The 20472-nt window shown below is 41.3% G+C and overlaps 1 protein-coding gene across 2 annotated transcripts in view; it reads left to right on the top strand.

Moving 5' to 3' along the window:
• Positions 1-20472, top strand: part of CAB39L (calcium binding protein 39 like) — a 97448-nt gene that overhangs the window by 42673 nt on the left and 34303 nt on the right. For both annotated transcript variants that reach the window (XM_058670783.1, XM_058670782.1), the window contains 3 exons: positions 2124-2266; positions 3635-3799; positions 13630-13748. In XM_058670783.1, coding sequence (XP_058526766.1) covers positions 2165-2266; positions 3635-3799; positions 13630-13748 — 386 coding nt within the window. In that variant the 5' untranslated portion in view covers positions 2124-2164. The remainder of the gene's footprint in view (positions 1-2123; positions 2267-3634; positions 3800-13629; positions 13749-20472) is intronic.

Genomic DNA, 20472 nt, shown 5'->3' with positions numbered 1-20472 from the left:
ACCTCTTCCAGGTCTCCCACGTGGGTGCAGAGTCCCAAAGCATTGGGCTGTCCTCGACTGCTTTCCCAGGCCACAAGCAGGGAGCTGGATGGGAAGTGGAGCTGCTGGGATTAGAACCAGCGCCCATATGGGATCCCGGCGTTCAAGGCGAGGACTTTAGCCACTAGGCCACGCTGCCGGGCCCGTTAATTTCTTTTTTTTTATTTGTTGTTGATTTTTTTGTGTGTGTGGCTTTTCATTTAAGGGGATGTATAGTAACTGTAATGGAGACTATCACATCTAGTGGTAGCATGTTATTTAACTTCATGGTATTGCAAATTTCTATTTTTTTTCCTGTTGTTGATTTGTATTGTGGCTTTTCATTTAAGGGGATGTATAATAACTGTGTGATAGAGACTGCCATATCCAGATGTGAGGATACAATGCAGTATGCATCTCTACTTGCAGGCTAAAGTTGGACTGCCAATAAAACTGTTTACTATATCTTGATAATAGGATGCTAAACTCTCTGCCATTGGCCATGCCTGCAATGATGGACATATGACAGTGTATGGAGAGCTATACTGTAGTAATGATATAGAGGAACTCAGTGAGGGAGGAGGGAATTAGAGATGGGATAAGGGAAATCCCAAGGCCTATGGAACTGTATCATAAAATGATAATAATAAAAAGAAGTAAAATTTTAAAAGTGAATATAATAAGTGGAAATAATCATATAATCTTAATTTTTAATAAGAGTTAACAAAGAAGGAACACACACACACACACACACACACACACACACAAAGGAAAGGATGGTATGATGTTACTAAATCAAGCAAAAACTCCCACTCCTTTTATGATCAGTGTTCTGGCTCCAGATATTTTTGTTAGTAAGAAATATGCTTTAAAAAACATTTGATCTTGGGCCCGGCGGGTGCAGGGTCCCAATGCATTGCGCCGTCCTCAACTGCTCTCCCAGGCCACAAGCAGGGAGCTGGATGGGAAGTGGAGCTGCCGGGATTAGAACCAGCGCCCACATGGGATCCTAGCGTGTTCAAAGCAAGGACTTTAGCCACTAGGCCACGGTGCTGGGCCCCATAGTGATTCTTCAATGTATCAGTTTGATAATTTTGATCTGAGTAATAAATGTCTAAAAAAATGTAAAAAAAATAGTAGGGTAGTGTCAGCTGTTTTTGGCTTCCTTTGCTCCACGTAAGATGTTCTCTACCAGAATTGATGTTTTTTTCCCCCATTTCCCTCACCTTCCAGTGGTCGTGAGGACACAGGAAGCTTTTTCACCAGTGGATGTCTCCAACATATTTGAAAAGTAAATAAATTATGGATTCTACATAGTTTCTTATTGCAATCTTGTGATTGCCATAGAGTAGTACTGTTATGTTTTTCAACATTGTTTTATGCCAGTATATAAATCTTAACTCCACTTTTGTCTTACATTTTTATTATTATTTTCATCACTTTTTGCAGTGATAATAAGCTAATTTTAAATATAGCTTATTCTCAAAGTATTATTTTCCTCAACCTTGCATAATTCTTATATTTATAACGAAGAAAATATTTTAGACTTTGAGTCAAACTTTTAGATAAAACTTTTAAAATAGCTTTCTCAAAATGTTTCCTGTAGGGGCCTGTATTATGTTGTAGGGGGTAAAGCTACCACCTGCAGTGCCAGAGTTCCATGTGGGAGTGCCAGCATGTGTCCTGGAGGTCCATTTTCAATCAAGCTCCCTACTCGTGGTCTAGGGACAGCAGTGAAGGATGACTCAAGTGATTGGGCTTCAGACATTCATAAAGGAGACTGGGAGGAAGCTACTGGCCCGGTCCTGGCCACTTCAGGCTGCTAGCAGGATAATCCAGTGAATGGACATTCTCTTTCTTTCCCTCCCCTGTATGACCTGACTTTTAAATAAGTAATTCTTTAAAAAAAAAAAATATATATATATATATATATATATACATACATATACCTTCTACATATTTAAATTTTTGAAGCTCACTTTAGTTTGATCATCCTTTACATTTTAAATTATCTGATTGTTGTTATTGAAAACTCATGAGATACAATGCTATGTAATTTAAGCCTGGAAAAAGTCATGATTTTTATTGGCCTTTTTTTTTTTTAGCATTCCATACTGGAAGAAGAGATTTTCATACGTGAAAAAAAATGCCTTTGTTTAGTAAATCACATAAGAATCCAGCAGAAATTGTGAAAATTTTGAAAGAAAACATGGCCATTTTGGAAAAACAAGACAAAAAGACAGAAAAGGTATGAGTTAAAGCAGTAATATTACTGTTTTATCCAAGGACCAAGCCTAAAAGCCCAATGAAGAATCCCATTTATGATACACGATCTGTACATCGTCTCTCAAAATACATTTACATCGTTTTCAGGTTTTATGTAACCAATTATTGTTAGTCTCTTGTCTGGAACTCCCGGTTCACTATTCTAGCCAACCCTGAAACCCTGCAGACTACTGAGCTCAGAGATTTAAGAAGTTGTGTTAGTGTATCATGTTATTTTCATAAGAAAGGTAGAACTTGTTATTTAAGGATTGACCGACAGGCTTAGTGTTTGACTGACAGGCACCTACATCCCATATTAGAGTGGCCAGGTTCAATCCCTGAGACCAGCTCCTGATTCCAGCTTTCCTATAATGCAGATCCTGGGAGGCAGCAGTGATGGCTAGTGGCTGGGTTCCTACCACCTGTTGGGCGATCCGGAATAGCCTGCTGTCTTAAATCCCCCAACCCTCCAGGTCCTAATGTCCATCAGTCTACTTTCTACCTCTATAGACTTGCCTGTTTTTTTTACGTTATTATTATTGTTGTTGTTGTTATTATTATTATTTATTATTATTATTATTATTTTGAGAAGCAGGGAGACAGAGACTGAGAATAAGCTTCAGTCCACTCCCCACATGCCTGCAACGGCCAGAGGTGGGTCAGTGCCTCAGCCAGAACCAGAAGGCAATCTAGATTCCCACTTGGGTGACAGTGTCTAATCACTTAAACCATCACCTGCTGTCTCCCAGGGTCTGCATTAGCAGGAGCCTGCAGGCAAGCATTGGATCCAGGTACTCTGATGTGGAAGATGGATGTTGTAACTGCGAGGCTGAATGCCCACCACGTTTTACTACAGTACAATGAACTGTTTTAAGTTTCAGAGAGAACAAAAAGACAACAATTATGACTGAAGGATAAATGGCTTGACAAAGTTTGAATTCTGCTAGCTTTTATACGTTTTTTCTCTGAGAGATCAAGAGAATAGGAATTGATTGAAAAACCTCAACACAATGAATGAAACATAATAGCTTCAGATAAGTCTTGAAAATGAAGTCGGTTCAGTTTTCAAGGGTAAAATTTATATTTAATTTCTGACAAAATTAGATTATGATTGATTAAAGGAAGATTATTTCAGTGCATTCACTAAATGTCTTTGTAATATAAATTTTAGTAATGGTTTGCAAGGTAAGAAAATGCAGCTTCCAGGTTTTTTGGTTTTGTTTTGTTTTTGCTTTTTTACAACTATGCAATGATCTTTGGGTATAAATGAATAGTATCCAAGAAATAGGACTTTTTTTTTCCTGCTTTTGACCTGCCAAGTTTTTATTCTTGTTGTCTGTTGATGTACAAGGCTTCAGAAGAAGTGTCAAAGTCGCTGCAAGCCATGAAGGAAATTCTGTGTGGCACAAATGACAAGGAACCCCCCACAGAAGCTGTGGCCCAGCTAGCCCAGGAGCTCTACCACAGTGGGCTGCTGGTGACCCTGATCGCTGACCTGCAGCTCATAGACTTTGAGGTAAGCTGCAACAGGATGAGAGCTGTGCTTTCAGTTCTGCTATATGTGTCTGTCTATATTTGACTATCCTTTTTTGTGTGTGCTGGGAAGGGGTTTTAGGTTTGGAGATATAAAATTTTGTTCAATTATTTTATTTGAAAGTCAGAGAAAGATACAGACACAGAGAGCTCTTCCATCTACTACCTAATTATCCAAATGCCCGCAGTATCTGGGATGGGACAGGCTGAGATTAGGAGCCTAGAACTTTTCTTTTGGTCATTCAGTAGCATGTTTTTTTTGTTTGTTTTTTAAATTTTGTTTTATTTTATGACACAGTTTCCTAGGCTCTGGGATTCCCCCAACCCCTTTCCAAGCCCTCCCCCAAAAGTGGATTCCTCCACCTTGTTGCAGTATTACAGTTCAAATCCAGTCATGATTCCTTCATTGCTAGCATGTACCATGCATAGAGTCTAGCCTCTTATTGTCCAGATAAATTCAGCAGTTTCTTCGGGAGACCATCTCTGGTGAAAGCAGAGCTGGCAGAATATCATCCCCTCCAATGAAAAGCCACAACATAGCATCAACAACAATTTACAACATTATGGAGTTAATTGACATGGTATTGAGTGACCAATATGTTAGAAAATGCAAGTTCTTAACCACATCCTGTCACTACTTCATTGACATTGCAATTTTAGTTTAAACACAACTGACTGCTATACACCTTAAAATGGCTATACGGTACTACTATTCAGCTGTCTTGTGTCTATTTTCATTTTTATATTTAGCAGTTTTTAAAAAAGATTTATTTATTTTTTTGTTACTAAGTCAGGTATACAGAGAGGAGAAGAGATAGAGAGGAAGATCTTCTGTCCCATGATTCACTCCCCAAGTGACCACATCAGCCGGTGCTGCGCCGATCCAAAACCGGGATCCAGGAACCTCTTCCGGGTCTCCCATGTGGGTGCAGGGTCCCAGGGCTTAGGGCCATTCTCAACTGCTTTCCCAGGCCATAAGCAGGGAGCTGGATGGGAAGTGGAGCTGCCGGGATTAGAACTGGCACCCATATGGGATCCTAGCGTGTTCAAGGCGAGGACTTTAGCCGCTAGGCCACGGCGCCAGGCCCTATTTGGCAGTTAATAGTACTGAAGCATAATTTTTACTGAACTTGGTGAATTTTAGGATAGTTCAAACTGATGTATAACTCTAACAAGGCATATGTCAACAGCTGAGGCGCAGAATAGTTTTAGGAGAGGTGTGCAGAGAAATCTTCAATACCTTAGTGAGGAGTAACTAATCTTTATGTCCTACCTAGTAAGGTATATGTGAGTCCAAGCTGACTGTTTCCTGTCTAGTTCTAAGCTTTCCTTATTGGTCTCTGTCTATCTAATCTAATTTTTTTTTGGGGGGGAGGGGCCTCCGGAGCGACCCTGATGTCACTGCAAGAGAGGGTGGGGTTCTAAAGTTGGAACTAAGTAAGGACCAGAGAAAGCTCCCCTCCCGAGTCCCGAAGGGGGTTTACTGTTCTTCTGTTTCTGAGGTCCACTCAGGGCTCCCGGATATTGTTCCAAAGACATTAGCTCCTGTGAGGAAGGATCTGGGCATCTTCCATCCCATGTGGGAGATCTGAAAGGGAGTCGATGACCTCAGAGTTCTTGAGGAACCTAGAACTTAACCTAGGGCTGCCAAGTGGGTGGCAGGGACCCAAGCAGCTGAGCCATCACTTGCTCCCTGACAGGAAACAGGAGCAGAAGCGAAGACACCAGGATTTTGACACAGCACACTGATAAGGAATGTTGGTGCTTTTAGCGATGAATTAACTGCTTAAAAAGTGTCTCTAGGGGCTGGTGTTGTGATAGTGTGGGTAAAGCCGGTTTCTGCACTGTTGACTATCCCATATGGGCACTAGCTCATGTCCAGGATGTTCTACTTCCAATTCAGCTCCCTTCTTAATTATGTGAGAAAAGCAGCAGGAAATGGCCCAAGTGTTTAGACCTCTGCCACCCCTGTGGGAGACCTGGAGGAAGCTCCTGGTCCTTGATTTCAACCTGTTCCACCCCTAGCTGTTGAAGCCATCTGAGGAGTGAATCAGAGGATGGAATATCTGTCTCTATTTCTCCTTCTCTTTCTGTAACTCTTTCAAATAAATAACTGTATTTTTAGAAAAGCTTTAGTTTTTAACACTAAAACCTAGCAGAAATGTATGTCAGAGTTCAGTTTTATGTAACTCAGTAGTAAGGTCAATGGCTAATGAGAGAAAGCACTTTATTGAGTGTTTACTAAATTCCAGCTACCATTGAACTCATGTGACTTTTAAAACTTCTTTCACGGTTAATGCTGTATTTTTTTGTTTCATGTTATAGGTGAAGGGTCTAGGGTTCAAGCATATTAAATAATTTGCCTTAAGTCATTGGGTTAGTAAGCGCATAAGTCAGGATTCAAACTCAGTCTCTACCAAGTCCTTTTCATTACATTTTTCAAGCAAGTTGGGAAGTTTGTTATATGCTAGTAATATAGGATATTGGTCTCACTTTGAAAGAAATTGTATGTAGTTTAAATAGTAAGCTAAATAAAACAGAAATAAATCTTGAGTATGTGTATGTATTTATTAAAATTTATTATACAAGGATACCTCAAAAGTTTATGGTAAACAGGATTAAAAGACATTTCTTTCAGGGCCAGCATCCCATATGGATGCTGGTTCAAGTCCTGACTGCTCCATTTCCAAGCCTACTTCCTGCTAAGGTGTCTGCGGAAACAGCAGAACATAGTCGAAATATTTGGGTTCTGTCACCCATATGGAAGCCTCAGAAGAAATGGCTGGCTCCTGTTTCTGGCCTGGCCAGTGCAGCCAGCAATTGGCAGGTATCTCTCTATCTTTTCCTTTCTCTTTGTAACCCTGACTTTGAAAAAATAATTTTTTTTTGAGAAAAGATACTGCTTTCAATATTAAGAAATTTTTTAATCCAAACATAGTTTTATAATTTTTATGAACATTTCAAAAAAAATCACAACATACCTAGCTTAAAATACTGATGTTTTTCAGTGAAAACTGTCAGTAGGACCAGTCTGGGCATTGGCTGCTGAGATGATGAAGTCCTAGATCTGTTTTATTTGCAGCCTTGTTTCTGCCATGATGCTTTTGGTGGTATCAGACAAGTGCTTGGGTGTCCATTAAGACTGTGAGCTGGAGCACTGCACACATTTCTGAAGTGAACTGTGCTTAGCTGTGTTTTCTGAGCAAGTACAAAAACAGTAATGACTGATTAGGCCGAGATTCTGTCGGGCTCTGGGGAGTCTGTGGAAATATGAGTCCACAGTCTGCTCAGCAGCTTCGATAGGGAAGGTTTTGTCTGATTGGATGGAGGAGGAAGAATGCAGAGCCAGTCTGCTCAGAGGATTCAAGACCCAGTGAGGCACCTGGAGTGCCCGGGCGACAACTCATCCTTTCTTTCACATGCACCTGTCTGTCTGTCTGATCTTCTCTTTGTCTCTCCGCCTTTGACGTTCACTGGTACCCAGCCTGTTTTCTCTTTTTCCTCCCACATGATTTGCTTACTTTCCCATCTGCTCCCTAAACTGGCTGTCTGTGGAATTAAATTGGAGTCTTACTGTGTTTATGTAGTTTCCTATTTTGTTTCACTTATTGTAAAATAAGATATTAGGAACATGTGCAGCGAGTGTAGCATGTAGAAAAACACTGAATTAGAATTGCTTTAAAGTTTGTCCCAGCTCTGCTATTCCATATTCAGTATCTTAACTTCTTTAAACTGAAGTATTTTCATTTATAAAACAGGAAGAGAATGAGTTTATGGCATTGTCTTAAATATTAAACTAAATACAAACATGCACATAAATGTTTTCAATAAGAGTACGAAATACACTCGGAAGCTATGTGTGAAACTCAGGGAGTAGTATTTTCACTTCCTCTCTTTCTCAAACTAAAGAACTGAGGGGAAATGAAAGCTGATTTGTTTTTGTTATACCCCTTGACTGTTTTGCTAGTTTTACAGTCAGTGACCATCTAGAAGCAAAAGATCCTTTCCTTCTAGGATTGCTGGTACATTTCTAGGAATGTACTGTTGTATACATTCCCCTGAGAACAGCAAGCCCTAGGCTACTGTTGTCATTAATTGCTGTGTCCACTTTTGTTAATTGTTAAGATTAAGCCCGGTTTGCTGGGCTGGAGTGCTGGGAGGACTCCAAAGGGTGGTCATGTTTTGGTGAATAAGCTGGAGATGGGATGTTGTCAGGTGCAGTGATTTAAAGAAGCCTTGAATAGCTACAGAACTGCACAGGCTCAAAGACCTCTCTGAAAGCTGAGGAAACAGGAAAAGGTAGTCCCAGAAAACATTGCAAATCTCACAGTTTTTTAGCATTGGCTTAGATAAATGTACAGTAAGAAATTTATGCAACTATCCCTTCTTTTACATGAATTACAGAAAATAGTAAGTTATAGTATTTACAAGTTATTTCCAGATTAACACACTCACTTCTTTTAAAAAATTGACTTGTATCTTACCAGCCAGGTAAAGTTATTTTCTTTACTCCTTAGAGCAAAGAAGTATCTTTTTGAATATTTATATTTTCTGTATAGTTGAGAATTCCTCAAATGGAGTTAATTCTACTTTGGCTTTTCAAAGCAAAATGCATTATACACTTGTCTCCCCTCCAGAATACTATACTAGATAAAATAAACCGCTTACTGATGACTTGAAAGTATCATTATGAAGATTTATCATTGTGATAACAAAACAGTCCTTATCTTTGTTTATTCAACTGAGGGAACACAGGCCTAGGGTTTAATAGCAGGTGAATGTGTGACTGTTGATGCAATCATTCTTGTCCTCCACCTCATAGTAGATAAATGCCTCCTGATTGAATGGATGAGTGGCAGTTACAACACTTCACACATTCCGCCAATCACCAACTGCAGGTGGCACTTTCATGAAGGAGGCAGCATTACTAGCATCTTTGACACTATCTCTGTGACTTGGAGACCTGGATGATCAACCCATAGGCAGGAACTTTCTCAGGCCCAAAATATCCATGCATGCTAGTGACAGCTTGAATTTTTCCTCATTTCTTGTGGAATTAGTAAATTCTCCAGAAGACATTCATATTACTTGGAGTAGTGATCATATTGTTTTAACAAGTCAATCTTCTCTTAATGCTATTTCTTGAAGAGTCATTTTACTATAAAATTTCTGGTTTGCTTTTGTAACAAGAAAGATAAATTATAATTTTCGGGATGGACTGGAGCTTTGCCAGATAATCTAGCAGGATCAAACATTCCTCACAGAATAAAAGCGCACTTTGTTTAGAAGACATCTGCAAGACGTGGAGTTTTCTTTTTTCTTTTCTTTCTTTTTTTTTTTTTTTTTGAGGTTGGAATTTCTAAATAATATCTGCAACAAAAAGACTAGTAGAAAGAGATTGTATTGGATTCCTTTTACAGAGTAAAGCAACAAAAATTTGCTAAATGCCCTCATATCATGAAGGAGGGAGGAGCAAAGATTTGAACTGGGAGCTAGAAGTGGTGATGTCAAAAGAAGGCAATGGTTTTGACAGGGCAGCAGGGACTAACTCTGGGATCTGTGTGACAGACCCATTTCTCCTTCAGGAATTCCAGAGAATTGTGACCCAACAAGGTGGTGACAATAATGGAAGACCCTACTATCATGTGGATAATGGCTGGTTAGGAGATAGATCTCCTAACTAGTTTTAAAAAAAAAAAAACAACTCATTACCTAGCCATAAATTTTAATCTAATCCTTTAAGCTTTTTAATTGCTGACAGAAAAGAACCATGTTGGCATATTATTATGAGGGCTTCTTTTTTTCTTTTAATGGCTTGGGGCTGAGATTGCAAGGCTTCTGATTGTGTGGGCTCACATCACACTCAGAGATGTGTTTTTGTGGTTTGGAACTTCTTCAAGAAACAGCTTCAGACTCTTTGATGTTTTGAAACACATGTGATAAGAAATCAAAGGATGAAAAACTGTGGCATCCAAGAGCAGAGGCATTCATTTTAAAGGCAGGTGTGCCTTGCAAAACCTGGGTGGATTCAAAGTTGACTGCCTGGGTTAAGAAAAAAAGCAGCTCAAAGGCAAGAAAACTTTTACTGTGGTAACTTAATCTCTAATGATTAAGGAGCAGCTTGAGTCTCAAACCATTTTATAGTACTAAGTATTTAAAAATTATATCTTTTGAAGATCTTTTTCTGTTGCCTAGAGCTAACTTGAGTAGTCCTTTACTTTTTGGTCTGATTACTAAAAGCAGGCAGATTATAAAGCCTTGAGATACAAAACATTGGCTGTACTTCCCACATTTAGCAATTTTTAAAATTTTATTTTTGATGATGTTTATACAGTTGAGAAGGATACATGCCTATGTGGACCACCAATTAGTGGGAAGGGTCAAGGAAGTGGGATGAGACCATTGTTTCCAATTTTCTTTTTCTTCGTCCTGTATCTGGGGGGAGGGGAGAGATAAGGGGAGAAGCTGCACCAGTACGGGGGATGGGGAATGGCCACCTGATGCCATCTCAGGATCCCCAACGTGGAGCATGCTCTGAGGGTTCTGCTCAAATGTTCTGATAGTTCTGAAATGCTGGTGAGTTCATTGCTCCAAGGATGCGTATATACTTCCACGGTCCACTGGCTGACATAGTCCACCTTAGAGAATACCTTCACCAAGATACTCACTGACAAAACTTAGCCAGGAGGGTTGTCCAATTTTTCTACCCTCCATGATACTAGATGTCCTCTGTAGGCCTCAATGAACTGATTATTCCTCTTGTGTATCTGGGCATGCCTTTCACTGCACAATCCTCAGCAACCAAGGAGACCCAGTTCTGACACATATGCTCCACAACAGACCACAAATCCTGCAATTCTCCCGTGGTTCGAGTTCTGAGTCCAGTGATCCAGGTGGGGGAGGTGGGGAGGGGGTCCCAAAGAAACCTCACCTGAGGTTTCTGACTCCTGTGTTTGCTAGCCAGTATAGAGTCTGGTTCAGTCTGTCACCCACATCAGCCTACACATACTGATGGTTGCAATTGCTGGGTCAATTCTATTTTCTACTGCATCTCTTATGCAAACCAGTGGATGCTGTGGCCCAGCCCAACCCTGCCTGCCACACATTCAGCCCTCATTTACACCAGTGGGAACACAACCTAGTCAGAGCAATCCATATCACCCCCACCAGGCAGGCCCCTGCCCTAGTTCTTATGCATGCCAGTGTATGCAACAGACTGATCCAGTCTAGTCTGTCCTGCATTTCATTTGGCGTTTGTACAAACCAATAGGTACTGTGGCCTACCTCAGCCCAACTGACCCCAATATCTAGCCCACACTCATGTCAGCAGGTGCCCAGCCAGGCCACCATCAGCCCCTGTTCTCATGTTCATCAGTGGGAGCTGCAGCCATCAGAAGGGTGCCCATAGTTTACCCTCTAGGCCTAATAACTCAGCCCTGAATCTTATACTTTCCAGGTGGTTCTGCAGTCTGGCCTGACAGGACTTGCCCCGAGTCCCAGCCCTTGCCAGCTGATGCTGTGGCAAATTCTGAACAGTCTGCATTTATTATAGCTCATCCAGCGGATATGGTCATTTAGCCGAGCCTGGCTCTCCTCCAACCCAGCTCACATGCAAGCCAATGAATTTTGTAGCCCTGCCTAGCTTGATCTGCCCCCAGTCCCAGCTCTCACGCTCATAAAAAGGAACAGTGACCCATCATGGCATGCTACCCACTACTGGGTTCATTCCCCCACTCCCCGTGTCTTACATGTGCTGGTAAGTGCTGCTTCCCAGTCTGGCATAGCTTACCACACCTCGGCATTTGCCAGTGATGCTGTAGTTCCCAGTTCCAGCTCTTGCTGGTGGGTGTGGCAGCCTAACCCAGCCCAGCCAGCTCCCAGTCCTGGCCCTTCTGTGAGCTGGCTGATGTTATGGTTCAACCTGGCCTGTGCTGCACCTAGTCTTGTTCTCAGATCTGCCAGTGAGTGTTATGAACTGGCCTACCCCTAGATCTGAACCATATGTATGCTGGTGGACATTGTAACCTGGCCTGGTCTAGGCTGCTCCCAGCCTTGGTTCTTGCACTGACCTGTAGGAATTACCAAGGAGTTCCCCAAGCTCCTCTATCAGGTTACCTCCCAGTGGCAGATCTCATACACACCAGTGGGTCCTTGGCCCAACTCATGTCCTAGCAGGAACAACAACCTTGTCCAGATAGCCCACCCTCATTCTAGCTCTTACTGTTTGTTGCTACGGCCCAGCTATACCTGGTCTACTCCACAGACCCAGCTCTTGTGAGATTCAGTGGTTACGTAGCCCATCCTATACCCATCCTGGCTCTTGTGAGCCCTGTCTAGCCCCGTCCTGCCCACCCCAGACCCAGTGCACACCTATGCCGAGGGACACTGCAGTCATGTCCAGCACAGTTTGCCACCCCCATTCTGGTTCTTCTGTTCACCTAGGGTACCACAATCCAGGCAGAGTATCTATCCTCTTAGCTCCCTGACCAGGCCTGCTCCCAGCCACAGATCTTGCACAGTGGAAACTAACTTTTTTTGTTGTTTTATTTAAGCCACCAGAACTTAAGAAGGATGGATAAAGCAAAAGATTACCACAAAGTGTATCTAAGAAAAAGGAACTTGTTAAAGGATTTATATAGTCATTTATTTTTAAAATACAGATAAAGAGGGAAAAAGAGAGATTCCATCCCCAGATGGCCACAATGGCTGGCCCCGGGGTTGGTTCGAAGTCAGGAGCCCAAAGCCTCTTCCACATCTCCCAGGTGGGTGCAGGGGCCCACATGCTCTCCCAGGCACATTTACAGGGAGTTGAACTGGAAGTTGAGTAGCCAGGATCCCAACCAGTGCCTATATGGGATGTCAATATACTGCAGCTTTACATGCAGCACTAGCTGCAAGAAAAAGGAATTTGATTCTAATCTACATCTTACTAAATTCTTAACTTTATTTTCTTGATCTGTTTTCCCTTTTAATTTATGAAGGTTTAAAATTGCTAATCACAATTTCTTTGTGGATAAAGCCAAAAAGTGACAAAACATAAAAAATTCAGTTCTGCCCATAGTCACTCCTGTGTTATGAGCTCCTGCTATGGGACACAGACTTCCTTTTGATCCCGTTTTCCACAGAGCAGATCCTATGAGAAGCAGCTGCATCCCAATTACAGCTTCTTAGAGACACACCAGAAGAGTAAACTGATGCACATTATATGATTACTTGTAAAAGTTCATGGGGAGAGCCCAGCGCAGTAGCCTAGTGGCTAAAGTCCTCGCCTTGCACATGCTGGGATCCCATGTGAGCACCAGTTTTAATCCTGGCAGCCCCACTTCCTGTCCATCTCCCTGCTTGTGGCCTGAGAAGGCAGTGGAGGTCACCCCAGGGCTTTGGGACCCTGCACCTGCATGGGAGACCCAGAAGAGGCTCTGGGCTCCTGGCTTTGGATCAGCTCAGCTCCAGCCGTTGTGGCCACCTGGGTAGTGACTCATCAAATGGAGGTTCTTCCTCTCTGTCTCTCCTCCTTTGTGTGTATCTGACTGTCCAATAAAAAAATTTTTTTCATGGGGAAATGGAATTAAGTGATCAATTTATTTTGGCATAAAATATTTGTGAAATTCATGTTTAGTTGTTACATATTAAATGTTTTCCATGAGCTTTTGAAGTACCCTCATACTGACATAATACTTATTATAAAAGAATTATTTTTGTTTCTGTGTATATATATATAGCATATGTCCTATATTATATATTTATATATGTTTCATATAGCATCAATTCACCCAATTTAAGTGTATAATTTAATATTTATCTACTTAACAGGGGAAAAAAGATGTGACCCAGATATTTAACAACATCCTGAGAAGACAGATCGGCACTCGGAGCCCTACGGTGGAGTACATTAGCGCTCACCCTCACATCCTGTTCATGCTGCTCAAAGGGTGGGTGCCTGGCTGCCCTCAGGGTAGGGTCAAGGTTACAGTTGCTCCTGAGTGTGCATTTACATCCTGCATACGGCTTCCCTTTTGGAGCTGCAGGAAAAGCGTTTGTCATGCTAGTGGGTCAGCCCTCCAAAGAACTCCTCTCTGACTACTTAAGCAACAGTGCAGTCCTGTCCTGGCACTTTCTAAACGCTGCCTTTCCATTTACTACTTCTCACACCTCCCGTCTTCCTGCCTCCTGTTACTGTATAGGTACTGCTTTGTGTTTCCTCATCTGCCCTCTTTCAACCTTCCCAGTTATGCTTTTCTTGCTTGTATGAGACCGAATGCTTTCACTATGCACATACTACACACACACAGACACACAGACATATACACATAAACACAAATATGTATTCTGCATTCTGGTTCTGAGGACTCAAATTTAGGAATAAGAATTCTTCAAGTACCTGTGAACTGCCAAAGTGATATTTTCTGTATAGAGGTGAGATAAGTATTACTGTGTGCATATTAGCCCATAAGAGAACCAAAATAAACCAGAAGTCAATCTAGTTAATAGAATCCTTGGATTATTATCTTTTCTATATTCTCAGTTACAATATATTCTTGGCATTTGGAAGCTATTCTAGATGTTAAAGCCTGGAGATCTGGGGATGGAAGGCATTCTTTTGTCCTTCCCGACCTTTCTACTGCATTGTCTCAAACCAGCATGGATTTGAGTTCCTGTTTTTAGTCCCATTCTTTCTTTCTATCCTCTTACCTGTGCCTGATTCTTCTCTTCTGCATTAATATGCACTTTAAAACTTGGAATTACCTTTGTGTCTTCTCCATTCCTTACTTCTGTTGTTCAGAGATAACTGCTTTCATCTGTTTTCGCTTGTTGGCCTGTTCAAAAATCATAGATTTGCCTTTGTGTTACACACAATGGGCTTATACTAATTTTCGATTTATTAATTTTAAGTTGTCTTTGATTAGATGGGCTAGATAATAATTTAGAGTTTTTTTTCTCTTACTACCACCGTTAATCCATCTCCTTCCCTATATCCTCCCACTACTCTTTTTTACAGTGTCTAAGTTTATCAATAATCCCATTTAGCTTATTTGACCATGTAGTTATCATTTATTGCTGAGCAGAACAGTGTGCTATGATCACCTTGGTTTATGATACAAAAGAATGTTTTCTGCTGGAGAATTGTATCTCTCAGTTTTGGAAATGGAAATAAACATATATATATATAGTTCGTATTGGGTAGGAGATGTTAAATGTCTGTAATCAATAGACCCCCAAATGGAGTAGCTCTCCTTCAAGATAAGTCATATGTGGGGCACCAGGGCATTTTCAACATGTACTACCTAGCTTCACTCTGTTCACTGCCAGTTCAGCCCACAGGACGGTGAAGATACATAAGAAATTATGTGTTTGTGAAAATGACCACAAGTCTGGGGTACTGGAGCCTGGTGTGATCAGAGGAAGGAGTGGGATGCAAAGGCTGAGTCCAGGCTATACGGAGCCTCCCACGCCGTACAAACACCTGGATGGTCATCCTCGGCAGGGAGTCACTGGGGACACCGGAATTCTGTGGATTGCAGGGGGGACGGGGACTGGGTCTGCAGGGGCCAAAGAAGAGGTAATTAGGGTCAGAACTTCAGTGGGAATGAGGAGGGTGAATATTTTTAAAATATTTCCATTTTTTTCTGATACAAAAATAGTACGTATGGTCATTTTAAAATTCAGCTACTTTAAAAATATGTAATTAAAAAATGGAGTACATTGCATAATTGCTTCCAAAGAAACCATTATCAACAAATGCAGAACTACTGCTTTGGTTCTTATTCTCTATTATAATTATCATTTTTTTTAAATTTTAAATTACTTATTTGTTTAAAGGCAGAAGGGAAGGAGAGGGAGGGAGAGAGAGAACAAAACACCCCACCTTCACACCCACTCCCAAAGTACTGGTTCATTTCCCAATGTCCCTAATAGGCAAGACTGCCTCAAGCCAGGGACCTGAATGTCAATCTGGGTCTCCCACATGGGTGACAAGGACCCAAGTACTTGAGCCATCACTACTGCCTTGCACAATATATAGTAGCAAGAAACTAGAATAAGAAACAAGGCCAAGACTTGAACCCAAGCACTGCAATATTGAATGTGACTGTCTACAAGTAGTATTTAACCGTTAGCCCCAAACACCCAGCCCTCTTCTATTTTTTAATCGCAATTTTTACATTATTTCTTCATAACCTGTTTTGTGTATTAAATTTAGTTATTTAAGAGGCAGAGGGAAAGAGTTTTCCCATCTAAAGGTTCACTCCCCGAAATGCCCACACTGGCCCAGGCTGGATCAGGCCAAAGCTGGCAGCCAGAACACAATCCAAGTCTCCTACATGAATGGCAGAAACCCAATTACTTGAGCCATCATTGCTGCCTCCTAGGTTGTACATCTGCAGGAAGCTGGAGTCAGGTGCTGGAGCTGGGAATCAAATCCAGCTGTTCAGTATATGAAGTGAGCATGCTACAGAGTATCTTAACTGCTAGCTAAAGACCTGCCCCATACCATTTCCTGAATTCTTGCCATGTGCCTAGTATCGTCCCTTGAGTTATAAACCTAATCATTCCAATAATACTCTGAGGACTGGTAGTATTCTTACCGTCTTACAAAGAAGAAAATTGAAACCCAGAAAGAATAAGGATGCTAGTTAAGGTTGTATAGCTAACACGTGACAGAGCCAAGTTCTCAATTAAGTTCCTATTCTGAATGCCATGTTTTTACTTTGACATATCCTTAAAAAGACCGTAGGATCCTTCAGATGTGAAGGGAAATGGAACTGTCATGCTCCTGAGGACAAGGCAGGTGGCACAGATCCCCACCTGGAGCAGCTGTGCCACCACCAGTTTTCCCTGTTACCATTCTCTAATGTGACATGCAATGCCAGAGGTTTAGCCCTGTGAAGTTAGCTGCAATCTTAGGACATACTGTGATTGGTATACTGTTTGGAACTACAGTGAATACTTAGGGATATGACAGTAATATGCTCTGACAAGCTTAAATGTAATAATAAGGAAGGTAAGGAAGAAACTGATACTTGTGTGGAAAGAATTTGAAAGTCAAGTTGTATGAAAAGACCTTAAACAATGATTTTTTTTTTCTGGCCCAGACTGATGACATTCCAGGGCCTGGAATAACAGATCATGAGAATGAGATCACCAACCACTCGTGGTGGTCCATACAGCATTGTAGCCAAGGGAAAATGTCCCAGAAGTCAAATGTTAACATAAATTTCTTCCAATAATCCAACTTTTTAAAATTCTATTGCAAAAATTTTTAACCTTATACATAGAAAAGGAAAACCCTATCACAGAACTTTAACAAGCTCAGTGTTTTGCTGTGTTTCTTTCATCTAAATCCCCAATAGCACGCTCTCCCATCCTTTATGGTCAGAGTATTTTAAAGCAAATTCGCAAATACTTCAGTAAACATCTCCAAATAAAAATTCTGACATATTCACAGCATCACTATTATAGTTAAAAATTTAACAACATTTTTTGAGAATAATAACCTGGTCTGTTCTCAAATTCCTTTGATTGTTTATATATTTATTGTTTACTCAAATAAGGATCCTAATAAGGCACCTTCATGTGTTTGGTTGTAGTCCCTTTTCATTTAGGACAACACTCCCCCCACACATTTTTATGCTATTGAGTTGTTAAGAAAAGAAATTGTTTTCCCACAGGATTGCTGCCATCCTAGAGTTTATCATATTGTTTTCTCATAGTGTTATTTAACTTGTTCCTTTCTCCTGTGTTTGATGAGTTTGATGAGATTCTAGTTCAGTTTTAATTTGTTGATCATATTTTGTAGGTGGCAGAAGCTGGTTCATATTTATCACATAGGAAGTACACTTTTTTAAAAATGTGTGTGTGTTATTTGGAAGGAAGAACAAAAGAGAAGGGACAGAGAGAGAGAGAGAGAGATCTTCAATCTGTTGGTTGCTTCCTTAAATGGCTGCAACAAATGAGGGCTGGGCCATGCTGAGACTAGGAGCCAGTAACTCCATCCTGGTCTCCTATGTAGGCAGCACACTCAAGTACTTAGGTCATCTTCCCAGGCACACTGGCAGAGAGTTGGGTCAGAGACAGAGCAGCTGGGACTCAAGTCAGCACTCTAATTTGGGATGCCATTGTAGGCAGCAGATGAAGCTACTTTGTCGAAGTGCTGACCTCTAGGAGATATACTTTTTTTTAATTTCATTTTATGACACAGTTTCCTAGGCTCTGGGATTCCCCCAACCCCTTTCCAAGCCCTCCCCCAAAAGTGGATTCCTCCACCTTGTTGCAGTATTACAGTTCAAATCCAGTCATGATTCCTTCATTGCTAGCATGTACCATGCATAGAGTCTAGCCTCTTATTGTCCAGATAAATTCAGCAGTTTCTTCGGGAGACCATCTCTGGTGAAAGCAGAGCTGGCAGAATATCATCCCCTCCAATGAAAAGCCACAACATAACATCAACAACGATTTACAACATTATGGAGTTAATTGACATGGTATTGAGTGACCAGTATGTTAGAAAATGCAAGTTCTTAACCACATCCTGTCACTACTTCATTGACATTGCAATTTTAGTTTAAACACAACCGGCTGCTATACACCTTAAAATGGCTATAGGGTACTATTCAGCTGTCTTGTGTCTATTTTCATTTTTATATTTAGCAGACTATAATATTGAAGCATAATTTTTACTGAACTTGGTGAATTTTAGGATAGTTCAAACTGATGTATAACTCTAACAAGGCATATGTCAACAGCTGAGGTGCAGAACAGTTTTAGGAGGGGTGTGCAGAGAAATCTTCAATACCCTAGTGAGGAGTAACTAATCTTTGTGTCCTTCCTAGTAAGGTATATGTGAGTCCAAGCTGACCGTTTCCTGTCTAGTTCTAAGCTTTCCTTATTGGTCTCTGTCTACCTAATCTATTTTTTTGTGGGGGCCTCCGGAGCGACCCTGATGGTCATTGCAAGAGAGGGTGGGGATCCAAAGTTGGAACTAAGTAAGGACCAGAGAAAGCTCCCCTCCTGAGTCCCGAAGGGGGTTTACTGTTCTTCTGTTTCTGAGGTCCGCTTCACTGACTAGGAGATATACTTTTTTTTTTTTCGTTTTAAGATTTATTGGAACGTCAGATACACAGAGAGGAAGAGAGACAGAGAGGAAGATCTTCCATGCATCAATTCACTCCCCAAGTGGCCACAATGGCTGGAGCTCAGCCAATCTGAAGCCAGGAGCCTGGAGCCTCCTCTGGGTCTCCCACATGAGTGCAGGGTCCCAAGGCTTTGGGCCATCCTTGACTGCTTTCCCATGCCACAAGCAGGGAGCTGGATGGGATGCGGAGCTGCTGGGATTAGAACTGGCGTCCATGTGGTATCCCAGTATGGGCAAGGCAAGGACTTTAGCCACTAAGCTACTGCATCAGGACTGGAGATATACTTCTAACAGTGTTAGAATTGAGCAGTGGGTTCAGATGGTGATGGTCTAAGTTTCCCTACAACATCATATTTACTTGTTTTACAGTCCATTTGTCATTTCATTAGTAGTTAGAAAAAAGGGTTACCATTTTTCAAATTTTGTCATTCTTTGGGTTTTTATAGGATAACATGATTTTATAGAGAATAGCTCTTTTTAAAAGGTTTTTTTTTTTTTTTTTTTTTTTTTACTTATTTGAAAGGCAGAGCAGCACCCCCCACCATACACAAGAGACAGGGTTTGAGATGGGGACCTTCCATCCACTGTTTCACTTTCCATATGCCCACAACAGCGAGGACTGGGCCATGCTGAAGCCAGGAGCCAGAAACTCCATCTGATTCTTCCATTTGGTTAACAGTATTTGGCCCATCTTCTGCTCTGTTGCCAGGTGCGTTAGCAGGAAGCAGCACAGCTGGGACTCCAACCAGTACTCTGCATGGGATGCTGGTGTCACAAGTAAAGGCTTAAAGCACTGTGCCCCAGTGCTTCCCATATTTGGTTACATTTTCCTTTATTAGCATTCAGTGACCACATGGGGCCCCTTCTGTGTGTAAGAGTGTCTGCTTTCTTATGTAAAACTATGTACCATGCCCAACTCCTGACACACACCTGGGCTGTCTTTCTGTTTTAAAGCTTTCTGTTTTAATATTTCTGGGCTAAGCTTATCTTTTTGTTAGTTTTAAAATGTAACAATCTTGACAATTAACATTGTGCCACATGGGCCTAGAATTTCTCCCAAAGACCTGGTTCTTTTGAATGAAAAATGGTTCTTAGAAACTATAATTTAGATGCTTCAGGTTCTTGTTGATATTGGGTTATTTCTTCTAGACCTATTCCATGAACACACTTTGTTCATTATTTCTAAAGGTAGCAACTTTTTCTAAATTAGAGTTGTCAGGTCTGGCATTGTGGCATAGCATATAAAGCTACCACCTGTCATGCTGCACCATATATGGGCACTGGCTCATGACCATACTGCTCCACTTCAAACCCACCTCCCTGGTAATGCAACCTGGGAAACCAGAGGACAGCCTAAGCACTTGGACCAGAGGAAGTTTCAGGCTCCTGGCTTCGGCATTTCACAGCCCTGGCGTTGCACCCATTTGGGGAGTGAACTAAGGTAAGGGATGGAGGATTTCTGTCTGTCCCTCCATCTCCAACTCTGTCTTTCAAATAAATACCTTTTTATTTTAAAGTAAATTGTT

The sequence above is a fragment of the Ochotona princeps genome, chromosome 12, assembly GCF_030435755.1.
Source record: "Ochotona princeps isolate mOchPri1 chromosome 12, mOchPri1.hap1, whole genome shotgun sequence".
In the NCBI taxonomy this organism is placed as follows: domain Eukaryota; kingdom Metazoa; phylum Chordata; class Mammalia; order Lagomorpha; family Ochotonidae; genus Ochotona; species Ochotona princeps.
Note: the sequence above shows the minus strand (reverse complement) of the source record. Positions and strands in the feature narration are given on the sequence as shown.